A 16,541-nucleotide genomic window follows, 5' to 3' on the forward strand; every position below is an offset into this window, starting at 1 on the left:
TCCATGAATGAAAATGCATGTCGGGATGAATGTACTTGCAAGTAAAGCAAGCTTTCGATTGTTTTAGTGCCCAAGGAATTAAGTGGCATAGTTACAATATAGAAGTGCAAACAACATATTCAAGACAGCAGACAGAAAAGATCAGGTGTTGAGTTAAATTGGCAACCAACTCAGCTGTTAGAAAAACATTTCCCCATATTAACTACAGAAAAATTAGGGTTTACTTGCAACACAATTGTGTTCTTGTATTGCATTTCTTAACTTTTGACTTATTGTGGGAGTCACATGCAACAAAGTTTAGGGCAGCATACATAACCTACCATCTCAGTAATGAACAAAATATATTCATAAGACATGTGACAGCATTCACATATAGTACATTTCCTAAACAGTGTACTTCTTTGAGAGCAGATTTTTCTCAGAGGTACTATCCCTTTTTTTCCTTTAAATGCCAGCTCACACGTTTACCCTACTCTTATTAAATCATACATTCATAGCATAATGAAAAGAAAAGTGGACTGTATTCACTTTATTTTCCTTTGGTGGTCAGCAGACCACACGCTGGCAGTCTTTTGGTGATAAACTTTAACGTCCATGCTCTACTGCCATAAAGTGTGAATTCTGTCTAGCCCCAGTTTTCGCTGGGTGCGCTGCCACCCCATTCATTTTCAGCTGGAGCAGCTGGCGTCCATTCTTCTTCTTTAGGCATGGTCCAATCCTCTGTGGCCGCTGCGGCTGCAGGAGCAGGCTGGGCAAATGGTTGGATGGGTACTGATGCAACAACTGGCAGGGACTCGCTGGCCCAGTCGCTGACCTCAGGGGCTGCTACTTCTCCAGCCCATGACTCCTGAGCGGGCATTTCTTCCTTAATGCCAGCTTTCTCTTGTGCCTCCTTCTCCTCTTTCTCCACCTAAGAACAATTTTTAAATTTCAAAATCAGCAAAAATGGGCCCCTTTCAGAGTACAAGAGAAACCATCAAAATAAAACTAGTCATTAATTCCTTTTCAGAAAATTTAATGCAACAAAAGTCGGTGGACAATAATCTCAGGAACTGAAGGTGTGGATGAAATTAAATACTAATATGTCATTATCCACACTACTAGGCCCCACCAACAGTCTGAAATGGGCAGTCCAATACTTCTATCTCATTCCAAAGCACTTCAGCATTTTCACTTTCAGCAAGTTCCGATGATGGCCAGGTGATTACTTTTCTGAAGGGTTTTTTTAAACACTATAGGAGGCAAATATTGTCTGCTGTTCTAAATTTTGCTATGACAAAACATTAAACTGCCCTTTCAACTCAACACATACTGCATATGTCCACTTCAGTTTCAGCAATTTCACCCCACCACCTCAACCTGGCCATAATCACATCGTTTAACTTGACCACATGTAAACACCCACAGCTGAATCATCCCATGGCCAAAAGATGAAAGCTATTAACATGAGATACTATTGGATCACGTTTCTCAAACGCTGAGCATATGCAAGCTCAGCTGCCTATCTCATCAAAAAAAAAAAGTCATGCTACTATCTTGGAGACTGCTTGTAAATACAAATCAGAGAACATACTTCTTAAAAAAATAATAATAATAAAAAAAAAATAGTCTGTCATGTCCATGCTAACAATGAGGCGAAAGACTTTTCTTCTGCCATCTTAATTATGACCAGCATCCCACATGAAACTTGCTGGTTAAATTGACAAATATCCTCAGGTCTTCACATCTGCCCACTGGCAGAAAAGCCACTATGGCAGCTTCACCAAATGCCACTATTATTGTTTTACTACCCTTTGGCCACTAGCATTACAGAAAGAATGCAAACTTAACCCAGCCCATCTAATTCACCTCGTCAGTTTTTTGTCTGCCTTTAACCAAATCAACTACATAATGCTGTGTACCATGGAGAAGCCTTGCAATACCTGCAGCATGACATAGTTACATGCCACTCATGTTTGCAATCTCAACTATCTTCATTGTGTTATGTCTACCACTCTTGATCCGACAGATTTGTGCAAGTGGTCAAAAGAAACTGCACTGGGAAAGGTGCATTCTTTAGAAGGATAAAAGCAAGGCAAGACCCACCAGCTTGTGAGGCCATACTGTGTCAGCTTTTAATAGTCTTTCTTCCCAGGTATTAGGACATTGCAATTCTGATAATTGAATAGCTTTGAGTCTAAATGTTCATCTGCTGACTACCAAAAAAATAACAAACTTGCAGACAACTTAAAATATACTTTTTCTTAAACACCCACCTCTTCTGGATCCCTGTAGAAGTAAAGATCTACCATGACATCCCATGGATGCTCCCGACTGATGGTTCCTCGAAGACGAAGCACCTCTCTTGCAAGAAGCCACCACATCAAGCCAATGGCCATTTGACCCTAGAGCAACACATCAGCATGTTTAGCATATGATTTTAACACAAACTATTATTGACCATGTTGTGTATTAAGCTTAATCTGCAAAGCAGAAAAAATTAAAACATGACCAAAGAAAAAAAAAAGCATAGAAAAACTTAACATCTTCTCGTGTGATCTATCATTCGTTAGATGCATAGACAGCTGTGAGAAATGCTAATGGAAGTTGAAAAAAGACTGACCTTGTTGTTACAAGGTATGGCAATATCAACATGCCTCAAAGGGGAGTCTGTGTTGCAAAATGCAATGACTGGGATGTTGACGTATGAGGCCTCGGTGACTGGTTGGTGATCAATGCGTGGGTCTGTGACCACAAGCAGGCGAGGTTCCCGAAAGGCTGCCTATAATGTTTGAGAACGGCAAATTTTAAGTATTTTAGTAAAGTACTTGCACTGAAGATTAATGATAGTTATTAAACAAGCTATCACACCAGTCTTGCAGCTAATACATTTAATAACTGTGTTCCACTGGTTAACATTGTGGGAAGGAACATGATTTCTTGCGTGACATCTACGACAACCTGCTGAGTACCTTAGTTTGCTGAAGGAAGGGTAAGCAAGATGGTGAAACACAAAGCGGTTTTGTGCCATTCCTTACCTGAATTTGATTGGTAAAAGTACCAGGTGTAAAGCGGCCAGCAATAGGAGTGGCACCTGTGGCTGAGGCAAACTTCAAAACAGCACGCTGCCCATAAGGACGTGCAGAGATGACACATACATCAGCTGGATTCTCAATGGCAGCAATTGCACGTGCAGCAAGCAGAAGTTTTTCCCATGTCTTTTTAAGATTTATGATATAGACACCTGTTTAACAGAAAATAGCTAAGTGCACAAACAGCATCTAATTAACACATGCTCAGAGGTCTTCAAGGTGTAAATGAGCCAATGAAAGCAGCTGTATATTCCTGTATATAAGGGGTACAAGTATCTGTTCATAAGGCCTGCATCTCAGAGTAGTTAATATCTTGAATAATACTAAAACTAGCCACTTGGGCTATTGTAAACTCTTGGAAGATAACCGATTCATTTCACCTACAACACAAACTTGCATACTCACCATCAGGTTTGCGTTTGAAAACATACTGCATCATCTGAAAGTCCACATTGGTGGATCCCTGGTGGGCATTACATGCCAAAAATTTAGTGACATCCTCTTCTTTAAGCGCAAGTACATCCAAACCTCCAGACATTTTGATGCTTTTTAATTACCAACCTGAAAAAAAGCAACCGACTTCAAAGTAAATATCTATTCAATTTAGGATTAAAAGCAGCAACATATTTTCAATTATACCTTAGTCTTAAATTTGATTTTCAAATAAACACTTCTTTTTCAAAACTAATGCATATTACATCTATAGTCACTTCGTTTTTTCTTGACGATTGTACACGCGTTATTAGTCTACTGTATACCGCAACAGCAGCGACAGATACATCACAACTTTGCTTACTAATACTAAAAATCTCTAAAATGACGCTACCTTATTTAATAATCTTTCACTCCATAAATTGTTAACGCTGATCCTAGACCGAGATGTCAGGTAAAATGAAGTTCCACGAGGTTCATGCATAATTTCGAATCCACGAAAATACAACTTGAACCACTTAATTTTACCACTAAACATGCAAGTATCTAATATTATGCACATTCTGAATTAGTGCGCCAAACTCTCTTTGCGTGAGTTAAAGCAAAGCAATTTTAGATTAAAAATGTGGGGCCTGCCTACTAGAGTCCCAGAATGAAAAATGGCTACCGGCCCTACAGATGCTTTCTTTACATTACTTTATTTTATATACAGATAAAAGTTTACATAGTATATCTACTTCAAGATAAAAATATAGTACATGATGCGTGTAATTATATGCTGAATAGGTCTTGATTAAAGATATAAGATATATACCGAATGTTTAAATGAACGAGCTTTCACCTACCATGTGGTATTCAAGAGGAGCACCGCAGAAAAAGGAAGTGATGCGTCCTCATACGGGCTTTTCCTGCGCGCGCATGTAGGGTCAAAGTTGAGAATGGGATTTGTTACATGTTACGCCATGCTTCCTAAGTTAGTATAACAGTATTACAAGCTACCATGCATGTCTAAACTAGATGCTATAAAATAGTTTTACTAACAAATATTTTTTAAAAAGTGTTTCTCCAGGTGTGACATTAATCACGACAATAACAAGCAGACGAGTCGTAAATATTCGTCTGCTAATTGACATGCACCACTGAACTTAAATATATATATTTTAGATTAGGTACGCACAGTGCAGTTCAGGCGTTTGAATCCGACGCCTTGTAAACGTTTTTTCTGTCAGAATAATACTAATAATAATACTACAAAATAGCAATAGACGCGGAATGTAACCAGTCTCTATGTGTAAAGTCATTGTATGGGGAGCCACCCCGCATCCCGGGCCTTCCACGTCGATCCCCATCGCGCGAGGGACGACAACAGCGGGTGACGTAGCACCCTTACTGTCCAGTTTAAATACCAGGAAAGTAGCTCATGTCACTCAACCCTTTTTTTCCCCACCCCAGGGAGTTATAAGTGGGTTTTTTTTTCGGTGCGTCGATTGTTCAGTCTTCGTGCGTGTTCTCTGCTGCTGTGTCACAGCTATACGGACGACGCAAATCTCTCTCGCACAATGACACACGTTCACCTCATTCACACGACGAGTACATATATATATATGCCACGCTAGCATTCGTTCAGACACACAGATAGATAAGTACAAAGAAATAGATTTATTTACATTATTTACTCACACAACTACTATCTCTATTCTAACCTACCTACCCTACTAAAATTTAGCTGGCACTTAACTCCCTGTGGTGGGGATAAAGGGGGTTGAGTGACGCGATCAGCTTTCCAGCGGGACCAAAGAACATTGCTTCACATTGATACTACTCTCGTACGCAGGGTGGTCAGAACTGTAGCTAGTTTACTTAGAATGGGGGCTGAGTGACTCTAGTCGCTTTCCAGCGGGACCAAAACACCTGGCGGTAAAATGGTACTTCTCTCGTACTTAATTGATGTGTAGAGAGAGATGCCAGTATGTGACAAATGTGTATATTTAAAACGTATAGTGTTATATGATTGGATTTTTGCTTAAGTGTGCATTAAATACAACTGACATCTCCAGATGAACGGAAATGATGTTGTGAATGCTATTGTGAAATAAATGTTTAAAAAAACTATAATGAGCATTTACCACAGTTGGATAGCTACTTTTCAAGAAAATAAGGTGGCAAAGATAAGAAACATTTTTATTGTAAAATGACCAATTAAAGACACACATAATAGCATGAATTTTTAACAGGCATTATATTGCAACATGGGTCTAAATATTTTCAATACTTTTAACTGAAAAAAATCATAACTTTTCAAATAATATGTACAATCATAAAAATATGATTCTTTCACACCTGAAGCACTCTGCATATATATAAAACAAAATCTTACTAAAAAGATACTTTTTTTAACGTTTTAAAAATGGCCATAGGGTAGGGTGGTCCACAAGAACAGATCTTTCATGTGTATCAACTTGTAATAATAAACACAGTTTTTTTAGACTATAGCACTAAATCTGTCAGTAATATTACTAAAATTTTGAAAAGGTTATTTTATCACTTTATTAAATAAGTGGAGACATGTACATACATAAACAGTATTTAGGCAATCAGAGCATCACCATGCATAGTCTATTTTGTGTTTGGCTATGCTATAAATTTTTTAAGGTTCAAAACTGCAAAAATATAGAGATTACAATGAATGTTGATAAGGAAAAAAATGGTAAATGATCATTTTATCAAAGTTTTAAGAGGGACAACCTTTGGAGGCAGGAGACTTAAAAAAATTACTTTGTTAAGAATGAACTATATGGTGATCAGCTGGAATCCGTACTTCACCTAGTGATGCCACTATCAACAAGAGCAAATCAGAAAAAAAAAATTAAGTGTGTGTGTGTGTCAGAGAACGAGTGTGTAAGATCCTCAACACATTTACACTATAAAGTCTCATATACAAAGATATACAAAATAGGCCCACTCTCCGATCTAACTATACATAAAAGGCATATGTTCATTAACACAGTTCTAATTTAGTAATCAATCTTTCTTTTGTTCCTTGGCTTCTTCCTTTCTATCCTTATAGATCAGTGAAGAATTTTTTTTTCTTTTTATATAAGATACAATTGTGGTACATCAAAACAAATTCCCATTTCATTATATTTGCATAAACTGTTGGATGGACAAATTAATTGCTTATGAGTACAACCAAAGCTAGTGAAAACTCTACCTGCATCCTACATATAAATTTTTGTATTTTCTTAAAACATAAGACAAGAATCTCTACATCATGTGCAGTACAAAACACTAGCAGCCTTTGAGTTTACATGGACGCTATCTGCTTCTTAAACATGGATATGATTGAAAAGACAGAAAAACACCACATTCATGGTTGTACTAACAGCGATTGTACTTCATGCAGATCAAACTTTTGTAAACTTTGGCAAACAGGAAGTGTTTAAATACAAGACATGATTGGATAGCAAACACTAATGTCCTAAAGCTGTCCTCTCAGTAGAAGACCACAACACTGCTGAAATGTTTATCATATTTATTTTTGAACATACAATCTTTCTGCTACATTATCATAATTTTTATTATAATATAAATAATAATACTAATGCTAAAGCTCTAAGTGCTTGGCAAATGCCTTGTCCACTCTTGTCTTTAGATCACTGTGCAGCTTCTTCACCTAATAAACAAAGGATAAAAGATAAATTTACCTCTATCATGTTAATTCTCTGAAAAACAAATGAATAAATGTGTACATGTGTATGAAACTTTATGTGTGTGCGTGCGAGTGTGCACGCATGTCTATGTTAACACACAAGGAGACAAATCTGTCCATAAAAATAAGCGACCATATAAAGGAATGCGCAAGCTAAAATTTGCTTAAAAAGAGAGTTAAAAATAAAAACTTTAGTAATATATATAGATATAGCCCTGGTAGGTAAATAATTGCTTACAACATAACACAGTGTCAACAATTTCAAGATTCTTCTAACACCTATTACACACTGTCCCTTTACACCAACCAAAAGGACTAAAATAAATAAGACAGTGTTATAAACAACACTGACACTTCTTTAAGTCCATTATGGGATATGACTGTGCAAGCTATCCTTAGAGCAATATAGCAAGCTTGGATAAATCTTTATTAAGACGTTAATAATACTATTGAAGAAGCAAACAGTCCACATATTTATGAAAAGGTCATATGATGAAGTCATATAATGAGGCAAAACAAAATTTCAACGAGAGATTCTTGAAATACCTTTATCCCCAGGTCACGTGTTTTCTGCTCAAGCTGCAGATGTTTCTCTGGATATGATCCATCCTCCAAGTCATTCTTCAATGCATCAGCAGATTTGCGTAGCTGGTCTTCAAAAAATTCTTGCTTGTATAGCCTATTCTCAAAGTGTCTCAGTTCTTCCTGCAGCAAGTCATGTTTAAGTTCTCATATTTACACTTATGGCCACATATGCAAAATTAATAGGCATTTGAAATCTTTTGTACCCTCTGTAGTCTAACTGTTGAACCATGGATGAATTGTTAGTTGTGTGAGTGATACTGCATGTGTTCCTTAAGAACTGTTTTAGATCTAAGATTGCATGGGTTTTTTTGTTTTGATATGATGCACCACTTGCCTTTTCCTTATCTTGTAACTAGCACTTGTTGTGCTCTTTTCTAAAAAAATTTCCTAATTGTTTTAACTAAGCTTACTTCCCTTGTTATAATTGTCCACTGAGATTAATAAAGTTGGTTATTTGCCATTTTTTACATATACATGTATGCATACAGGAATAGACAGGAAGTCAGAATGAACCTAAACAGAATTAATCTGAAGAACATAAATGAAAGGGAAAAAAATACATCTTCAAGTGGTCACACATGTACTATTATTTTCAATGAAAATTGGAAATACTACATATGTGTGTGTGTATGCACATATAATTATAATACATACATCATACATATCACTAAACATATCACTCATCATACCAGCTGTCCAAGAAAGGCAAAATTTCATCAAACCTTAAAAGAATTCCGTTCCTCTTCTGACCAGTTGGTTTTCTGTGCCATAGCCCACAGTTGATAGACTCGATTGTCCTTAAAATCTGGTTCCTCTTTGTCAAACTGCTTGAAAAATAAATCAGTCTGTAACTGGTACGAGTCTACATCGGTACAGAAAAACATTTCCATATTGATTGAAACTTCTGATATTTTCAAGGCCACACAATAATATATATATAGAGTGTATTATCAAATTTAAAAACGTGTGCTCAGCATGCTTTAACATATATGTAAAGAATACAGGAGAGGTGGAATAGCAAAAAAAATGGACATCAAACAAAATCCCAATGAATGGACAGCAGATTAAAATAAATGAAAGAGGAATGAGTGGGTGGTGGTCCATGGCTGTTCTTAACTGGAAGAGTAATTTTTCTGGTTAATCCAGATAATAAACAAGACTCTAGCATGAAAACAAGTTCGCAACCAGGTGCACTTTGTTTTGTTGCCTAGTGGGCAATCTTGGAAGAGATAAAGGCTAAGGGAACAAACGCCAACAGAAAATCAAGACATGAACACAGTGTCTGGGTGAACACTTTCCTGGAAGAAAGTACTGACATTCCATTTGGGTCCAACCAAGGACCAGTTTCCACGTGTTTACGACCAAGGCAACCCTGTTAAGTTCACTCTTCGGTAAATATTTTTAGTTATGTTTTTCCTGTTACTTGTATTCTTTTTCTCTCATCATACTGATACCTGTAAAATATTTACAGAAAAGTGAATTTTAAGTACATGCTTAAATGCCTCAAGAGACTATGCATAACAGTTCTGCAGTTCTGACATCATGGGCAAGTATGCGATTGCCATGTTTTGGTTTTGATAGAAAGAAGGGTAGGAATGTGAGTGTTGGAGAACAAAAAAAAACTTGTGCTGAAGTGCATGGAATGAGAGGCTCAGAAAAATAGGTTGGACAGGAACCATAGAATAAGCAAAAATCGACTAGACAGTTGATAATATATGCTTTAATTAAAGGCCAATGATGAGCAAAACGAAAAGCAGTCACAGAATGATGTTTATGTTTTTAAGAATCAAGTGTGTGGCAGAAGTTTGTGAATAAGATGGTCATGGAAGCCAGGAAGAAGAGAACTACAACAGTCAAGATAGGCTGAGATCATAGCACAAACAAGAGTTCAGAAACTGGCAGACAACAAATGGCAGATAGAACTAATCCAGTGAAATGGAAAATGGGTAGACAAGCAAATGTTAGAAATCAACTTATAAAAGTTATATAAGCAGTAAGCACAAAACCAAGATATAAAGCAGATAAGGAGAAGAGAACATCACCAAACTTGATAGACTGTCTGATCATACATAAAGTTACTATTGCCCATCTTGCATAACAACAGTTTCATCATCATCAAAGTTTAATTTGCAATGGGCAATTCAGTTTAAAAGAGCTAGAAGTGAGGACTGGAAAGTCATGACAATAAATTTTCTTTCATTGAGATGGTAACTTACAAAGAAAGTTTTCAGTGATTATGCACAGTTCATCTGCACCTTCTTTACTTTTATCAGCCAAGATACAGATATAATAATAACAATACAAAAATAAATGCAAAATTTGTAAAGCGCATACTCACACTCCTAAGGAGTATGCTCTTAGTGCTTAAGAACAAGAACGAAACATGGACAGCATACGAAGGACAGGAAAACAAATAACATGTGAGCTATAAAACAATAAACAACCGTACTAAAAGAAGAATAAAATCAAATACAGAAAATACAAAGAGGAACCAAATAACAAGATATCAACAAAATGCTGCATTCTGAGTGAAAGGGCTCTTTTATTAAATACGAATAGTTAAAGACAGAGTCAGGCGTTGGAAGTGTGCTAAAATATTAATCTGCTACTCACAGAACTTCTAAAAGATCCACAAATAATACTAAGAACTAAAATCTGCTTTTCTATGCAGACCAACATACTCATAACAGAACCAATGATCATGAAAGCAATAATAAGATTGTAGTAGTGAATATTATTATGGAAAGGGTGAGGGAAAAGTATGAAAAATACATGAAAAAATCTCCATAATTACTGTGTTTAGAACAACCAACCTCTGAAAACATTCCTTCTAGTCTAAAGTATCCACTCTTGATGTCCTTATTCTTCGTCTTCAAGTCAAGGTTTAGATCTTTTCTCTTCTCAAGTGTCATGCCAGATTTTTTACTGCCAGAGATTTCATTGTCTGTAACATCTTGAATAAAATTGTTGCTGACATTAAAATTGAGCAAATATATATATATGATAAACATATCATAAGCCAAAGTAGGAACAGATAACAAAATCACTCTCAACAATCACGTCTCACACCTTCAGGTGCAACTACATGCACTTATATATATGCACACACACACAAACACACCCATATTAAAAAAAAATCTGGTCTATCATTATATTGTCATTTCTACCCAGCGCTATCTAGAGAAATCGGACTACGCTTCCTGTGGGTATGACACTACTCCTCCGAGGTGAGGTAATACAATGACTGATCCCATGCCAGTTGTTGCACTGGGAGAGGTCTCCTTTCTTTGGTAACTTGACCAAGTAGCCTTGTTTCTAGTCTGTTGGTACTAGCTCTTGTGTAGAAGGGGCTGTAAAATTTTTGCTGTTGTTTCTGGGTCTGCCTTTAGTGCTTCTGGAGGTATGCCGTCCGGGCCTGCTACTTTGCCACTTTTTATGCCTTCCTGTGTCCATGTCAGTAATCCAGAGAGTTCAGTCAGAGCAGCTGACTGATAAAGCTGTGTATCATAACATGTGACATGGCATGACATGACATAATATCAGACAGATGGGAGGCATACAACACAAAAAGTATTGGCCCCAATACAGATCCCTGGGGGACACCATATCTCAATAACAAAGCATCTGAAAAAACATATATTCACACACACACAGCCTGGGTTCGGTCCATGAGGTAGGATCAAAACCATGACAAAACGACATCATGAATACCAAAAGACTGTTGAAATTTGTGTATAAGTATTGTGTGTAAGTAAAAACATTGACTCTGAACACTGAGCAATGTCTGTAACACAATTCATGGCTGCCTGAAAAATCTGACAGTGCACATATGACTTGTATATAAATTATTGAATATGTAGTACACATATCTGCCTCCCATATTATGTTATTATTGAAAGATTCACACAGATAGTGGTAAGCGCAGCAAGTGTGCTAACTCTCTACCCTTTTTCTTAATTAATTATAATTAATATGTACATGATATATAGCACACAAATATCCCGGCATACAAACATGCACAGCATGCACACGCACACAGGTATGCACAGAAATTAGTTGTTAATCATACCTTCAATGCCTAGCTCATTCTTCAGGAAGTTGAGTTCATCAATTTTCATCTGCTGGTGCCAAAACTCTTCACGAAGTTTTTCAAGATCTTGTTCTGTAAAAGAAAGTTCGAAAACAGTATGTCAATCAAAGAAGCAGAAAGATGCAATTCATAAATCGATTTTTTTCACAATTATTGCATTACAAAACTATCAAATTGCATAAATAAATTGTTAATATAAAAAAAATTAATAAAATGAAAGGGCCAACTATTCATTGAGTGGACCAAGATTAATTAATGAATAATTCTTCATTAATGAAGACAAAGGTCACATGATAAATACAGTCACAATCCAGACCAACTCTGTTAAAGGATCAAGGCCTTTCAATGATAGCTGAAAAATGTAAATGTCTACAACAACACACATGTATATTTTTACCTTCAAGTAAGCAACTCTGACAAAATAATTTTACACATATAAAATTAAGTTAGACAAAAAGAAATATTTATTTTAAAAATGTAAAATATTGTAATATTAAGCCACAAGCTCAGACAGAGCAGACCTGTAAATCCTGCTTTTTCTGCTCTCTGCCACATTGCTTGAAGTTTCTTATCTGAAAAGTGGGTCATTTTCTTTTCCTGCTGAGGCGTGATCTCATTGGCAAGTTCATTCTCTTTAAAGAAGTCTTCAAGACCATGCTTCTCAATAATATCTGAAAGTAGAACATTCAGCCAATTCTGTAAATATTCTTTGATCGACTTTTGATTTGACAAATATTAAGGCCTTGATCGCTACTTTGTCTTCCTACTATTCATATTTTTTTAATTGTCTGGAATGTGTACATGCACAGTTTTATTTGTGCTTAAGACATAAATTGTTTTGGCTAAAATTTATTTTTATCAGATCACAGAAAGTGACAACCATCTAATATCTGGTTCAGCAAAGCCATGCCTCACCTGAATTTAATTTGAAAGTAAGGGATTTCCTAAATGGTTATTTCACATCAAGAAAATAAACAAAATATAGGTTACCATTCTATTTAAAACCACAAAAAAATTAAATCAGAGATCATGTTTTGCCTTTAACACAAAAAAAAAAGAGGCTGCAGTTTCGGTAAATAATTTATAGATACAGTACATCAGTTTATTATCTAATCACCTCGGAATTCAGCATTGACCTGAGCTTCTTTAAGCCCATCTTTGTCCATGCCATCAGCTCGAAGTTTCTTAAAAGCTGCCTCATGCTTGTCCTGTACCTTCAGGTCCACATACAAGTCAGCCAGTTTTGACCCTGAAAGATGCTGTCAAGAACACATTGGTGCAATAAATAATTACCTTTTATTTATGACTACTCCTATGATTCTGCAAGCTTTTTACTGCGTACAGGACACTTCATGGATAAAGCTTTTAAATTTAAAAGAATATTTAAAGAGAAAAAGCATGTTTATTGGCAGTTGTAAAATACGTTCTCTGCAAGATAAGCTGCCTATTTTAAACAGAGCCATGCGATTAAGTTTAGTCACCATTTTTCGTCTTTCGGGCGTGGAACGATTTGACTTTTCGGTGTTGGGACGAAATGGAAGGCTGTGGGGCAAAATGACCGCCTCCCCACCCCCCTCCCACTATCCTGTATCTAATACTGTCACTCTTCAATGCAGTGTAATACATAGTGAAAGTTTGTCAAGTATTGCACGCAAAGAACAACTTTATGAGAGCTCACCACGCAATTAATAGGTTGTTACGGACGTCAAAAACATATATCCTAAAACCGAAAAAGCCCTTAACCTAACCCAAACTCGGATCAATCTAAACCTAACTCTACCTCTTACTAACCTCAGTTTTAGCTCGATCTGTTTCCTGTTTGTAAAAAGCGGCATGCCACCGTAATCCGTCAACATGTTAATTATTTTTAAAAAGGCAATCGTAAAAGAGTTTCACAACGACAATCTGCATCAGTGTGATCAGACCGCACACATTCTAGAAATTGCGTTACCTTTTTCGCCTTCTCCCATAACAAATTCACTTTAAGCATGCGGAATGGACGTTCTTCAGTGACTATATCTGGAATTTGGACATTATCGTATGCCGATTTTTTATCACAAGAGCAAAAGAAAAGTAAGCAACTTAAAAGCAATGAAAAAGTAAGTGCTCGAGTCATATTTTTTCCTTGCAGCATTATAGAGTCTCCTCCCCCGTGGTGGGTCTAAGGGACGTCACTCTCAGAGAGTGTTTGGGGGGAATCCCCGCGGCAGGACGGTAGTGAAATGGCGAACGAAGGCGTTAGTAGCGATGCGCTCGCATTTCGACAAATGCTGGTAAGACTAGATTCCAAAATCACCCCTCAAGAACTCGAAAAAATGAAGATATATTGCAAAGATATACTTGGAACCAAAATTCGAGATCAGATCAGATCGTTCGTTGCACTGTGCGAGAAGCTTGAAGAACGAAAGCGTCTCAGTCGTAAAGAGATGACTTTTTTTGAAACAATGTTGACTCTCTGCACGGACGGCAGACTGGATGTTCTAGACATTTTGAATGAGTTTCGAAACCAAATCACGAAAGTCGGTGGTTGGTCAGCACAGAGAAGGTAAATCTTTGAAAGATTATTAGTATTTGTTAGTGGTAATGGGCTCTCATGCACCACCATTCACATGGTTATAACTCTGAGGAGGTTATAAATGGCTGTCACATATCTTGGATTTGTTGAGAGCAAATGATTTATAAATTGCTTGTTTTGTTTTTCTTTTTGTATTGTATACCTGAAAATAGAATCCCCCCGGACATGCTGCCCACACTGCTGAGAAATGCACCCACCTTTATAAATTTTTAAATATTATAAATTTTTAATACTATTTAAAAACATCTTTCCTAAGGGTTAAATATAACTGTCCGGTATCCAGTTTATAATTTTGTATTTTTTTAAGAGTTATGCGTGTAAAAAAGATTGTATATAATCATGGTAATTCTGTGAATACTGGTTTGTGTTTATCCTTTATTTTGTTGTTGTTGACTGAGTATATAACAAATGTCATTTATAGGGTAGAGATAAAAACCATGATGGTGCCAGCTACCACTGCTCACTTGCTTGCCTCCCCTACCTTCTGTCTTTAGGTTTCTTACACAAATACCATCACAGATAATGTTGTCTAAGTTTGCTTAGCCAAGAGGCATTGTAGATTTTTCAAAACTTTAAGCCACCCCTAACATCTTAGAAAAATAAATATGAAAGTGAACATACTACAGACCAACATTATACAGACCAAAAATAGTCTACAACCTTCTCTTTGACAAAAAAAGGGAATGCTTTTTAAACATTTAGCGATGATTGGAAAAAAACGTCTTTTATCTATGGTCCTACTGTCTGCCACAAACATAGGTCACCACACTCTGCCTTTTCAAGAAGATATCATTTTCTCTTCCAGTCCAGGTATACATTTCAATAATACAGAATCATCTTGCAGTAATGTACAGGTTTGTAAGCAGTCACACGTGCATGCACACATGTATGCAAGTGATGGAGACAAAAATTGTTAATCTACTCATGATGTTAAGGCTACTGTGTCCATTACGGCCTGATAAATTCTTGCTTCTGTCTTAAATTTGTTGTATCATGAAGTTTCATCTAAAAATGGTAAGTCGGAGTAATAAGGAGAAGTGAAGAATTCAATCAGAGCTGTGAAGGTATAAATGTTCAGATTGTCTGCTTTCAGATCTGAAGAAGGAAACTGCATTCCTGATTAATAACCTTGGACGAGATTGGAAGTTTTTCATGCGAGCATTGGGAGTACAAGAGGCTGTGCTTGACATGTGCATTGATGCTTATCCACGAAATGTGCGTGAACAAATTAACGCTGCATTTAAGGAGTGGCAAGAACAGTCAGAAGCTGTTGTTAGTCGAGAAGCTTTACTTACAGCCTTAAAAGATGTGAAACGCAATGACCTTTTTCAAAAAATCAACTCTGGTAACTTATCCTAAACAGAAATACTTAAATAGTTATTGTTGATCTACAAAAAAAACCCCCAATTAAGTGTGTGTTAAAATTGAACTTAAATGAAGGTGCATTAAATGTACAGGTATGTGAGCATTCACATATGTGTGTGTGTGGGAGTGGGGGTGTTTGCAAGTGAGTTGAAACTTCTAAATCTAATAGCGTATTTGTCTGCTTTACAGAAGGCTCAGCACACAAAACATATTCAAAAACACAAAGACACAAACTCACTCAACAGACAAACTGAGACAGACTAAAACATGCTCACAAACAATTTTTGTACAGAGATATATCAACAGACACAATCAACACAAAATATGAACAGACAGACTAATGAGAATGCAAACACAGATGAACGCTACATAACATGCAAACGTTACATTTATAGAAGGATTAATGGGATGATGAAACATGAAGCCAGTAGTAGGCTCATGATGCTCCTTTTTCTAATGAAAATGACATATGTATATACTTTAAAATGGTGCACAGTTGCTGAACATCAGCCATTAATGTGGAAATTTATTGTCAGTGACCCTGGGACATTCTGAGATAATTTCCAAACACTATAAATAATGTACTAATAGTGATAGTTATCAGAAGCAAATGTGATTTCCATGCAAAATGTACTTTTTCTGGAGTCAGGTACATTGTATCTTTCAAGAGCAGTGTACCTTCATAGGAAAAACTTAAATTATATATATATTTTT

General features: G+C 36.5%; 3 protein-coding genes across 4 annotated transcripts; 1 reads left to right on the forward strand and 2 right to left on the reverse strand.

Annotated features, from left to right (window-relative positions):
- Positions 1-514: 514 nt before the first annotated feature.
- Positions 515-4,411, reverse strand: LOC112571429 (40S ribosomal protein SA-like). The gene is made up of 6 exons (XM_025250401.1): positions 4,349-4,411; positions 3,477-3,632; positions 3,018-3,223; positions 2,603-2,761; positions 2,256-2,384; positions 515-910 (listed from the first exon to the last, which is right to left on the reverse strand). The coding sequence occupies exons 2-6, from the start codon at positions 3,607-3,609 to the stop codon at positions 626-628; spliced, it is 912 nt and encodes a 303-aa protein (XP_025106186.1). The 5' UTR covers positions 3,610-3,632; positions 4,349-4,411; the 3' UTR covers positions 515-625.
- Positions 4,412-5,667: 1,256 nt separating this feature from the next.
- LOC112571421 (alpha-2-macroglobulin receptor-associated protein-like) lies at positions 5,668-14,065 on the reverse strand. Of its 2 annotated transcripts, none has more exons than XM_025250390.1 (8): positions 13,839-14,065; positions 13,005-13,146; positions 12,409-12,558; positions 11,867-11,959; positions 10,611-10,750; positions 8,520-8,621; positions 7,759-7,917; positions 5,668-7,176 (listed from the first exon to the last, which is right to left on the reverse strand). In XM_025250390.1, the coding sequence occupies exons 1-8, from the start codon at positions 14,019-14,021 to the stop codon at positions 7,108-7,110; spliced, it is 1,038 nt and encodes a 345-aa protein (XP_025106175.1). In that variant the 5' UTR covers positions 14,022-14,065; the 3' UTR covers positions 5,668-7,107. The 2 variants fall into 2 exon arrangements, with proteins under 2 accessions (XP_025106175.1, XP_025106163.1); XM_025250378.1 differs by having other exon boundaries at positions 8,520-8,624.
- Positions 14,066-14,081: 16 nt separating this feature from the next.
- LOC112571437 lies at positions 14,082-15,736 on the forward strand. Its single transcript, XM_025250413.1, has 2 exons — positions 14,082-14,432; positions 15,556-15,736. Exons 1-2 carry the CDS (start codon positions 14,110-14,112, stop codon positions 15,584-15,586), a joined length of 354 nt encoding a protein of 117 aa, XP_025106198.1. The 5' UTR covers positions 14,082-14,109; the 3' UTR covers positions 15,587-15,736.
- The last annotated feature ends 805 nt before the right edge of the window (positions 15,737-16,541 follow it).

Source organism: Pomacea canaliculata, linkage group LG1 (assembly GCF_003073045.1).
Source record: "Pomacea canaliculata isolate SZHN2017 linkage group LG1, ASM307304v1, whole genome shotgun sequence".
NCBI classification, from domain to species: Eukaryota; Metazoa; Mollusca; class Gastropoda; order Architaenioglossa; family Ampullariidae; genus Pomacea; species Pomacea canaliculata.

Coding starts and splice junctions, on each gene's coding strand:
- LOC112571429 (XM_025250401.1), bottom strand. CDS start 3,609: ATGTCTGGAGGTTTGGATGTACTTGCGCTTAAAGAAGAGGATGTCACT. Junction 3,224..3,476: donor TTTCAAACGCAAACCTGATG/GTGAGTATGCAA, acceptor TCTGTTAAACAG/GTGTCTATATCATAAATCTT. Junction 2,762..3,017: donor CTTTTACCAATCAAATTCAG/GTAAGGAATGGC, acceptor CAAACATTATAG/GCAGCCTTTCGGGAACCTCG.
- LOC112571421 (XM_025250378.1), bottom strand. CDS start 14,021: ATGCTGCAAGGAAAAAATATGACTCGAGCACTTACTTTTTCATTGCTT. Junction 8,625..10,610: donor TAGAAGGAATGTTTTCAGAG/GTTGGTTGTTCT, acceptor TTATTTTTCAAG/CAGTTTGACAAAGAGGAACC. Junction 7,918..8,519: donor AGGAACGGAATTCTTTTAAG/GTTTGATGAAAT, acceptor GACTTGCTGCAG/GAAGAACTGAGACACTTTGA.
- LOC112571437 (XM_025250413.1), top strand. CDS start 14,110: ATGGCGAACGAAGGCGTTAGTAGCGATGCGCTCGCATTTCGACAAATG. Junction 14,433..15,555: donor GGTTGGTCAGCACAGAGAAG/GTAAATCTTTGA, acceptor GTCTGCTTTCAG/ATCTGAAGAAGGAAACTGCA.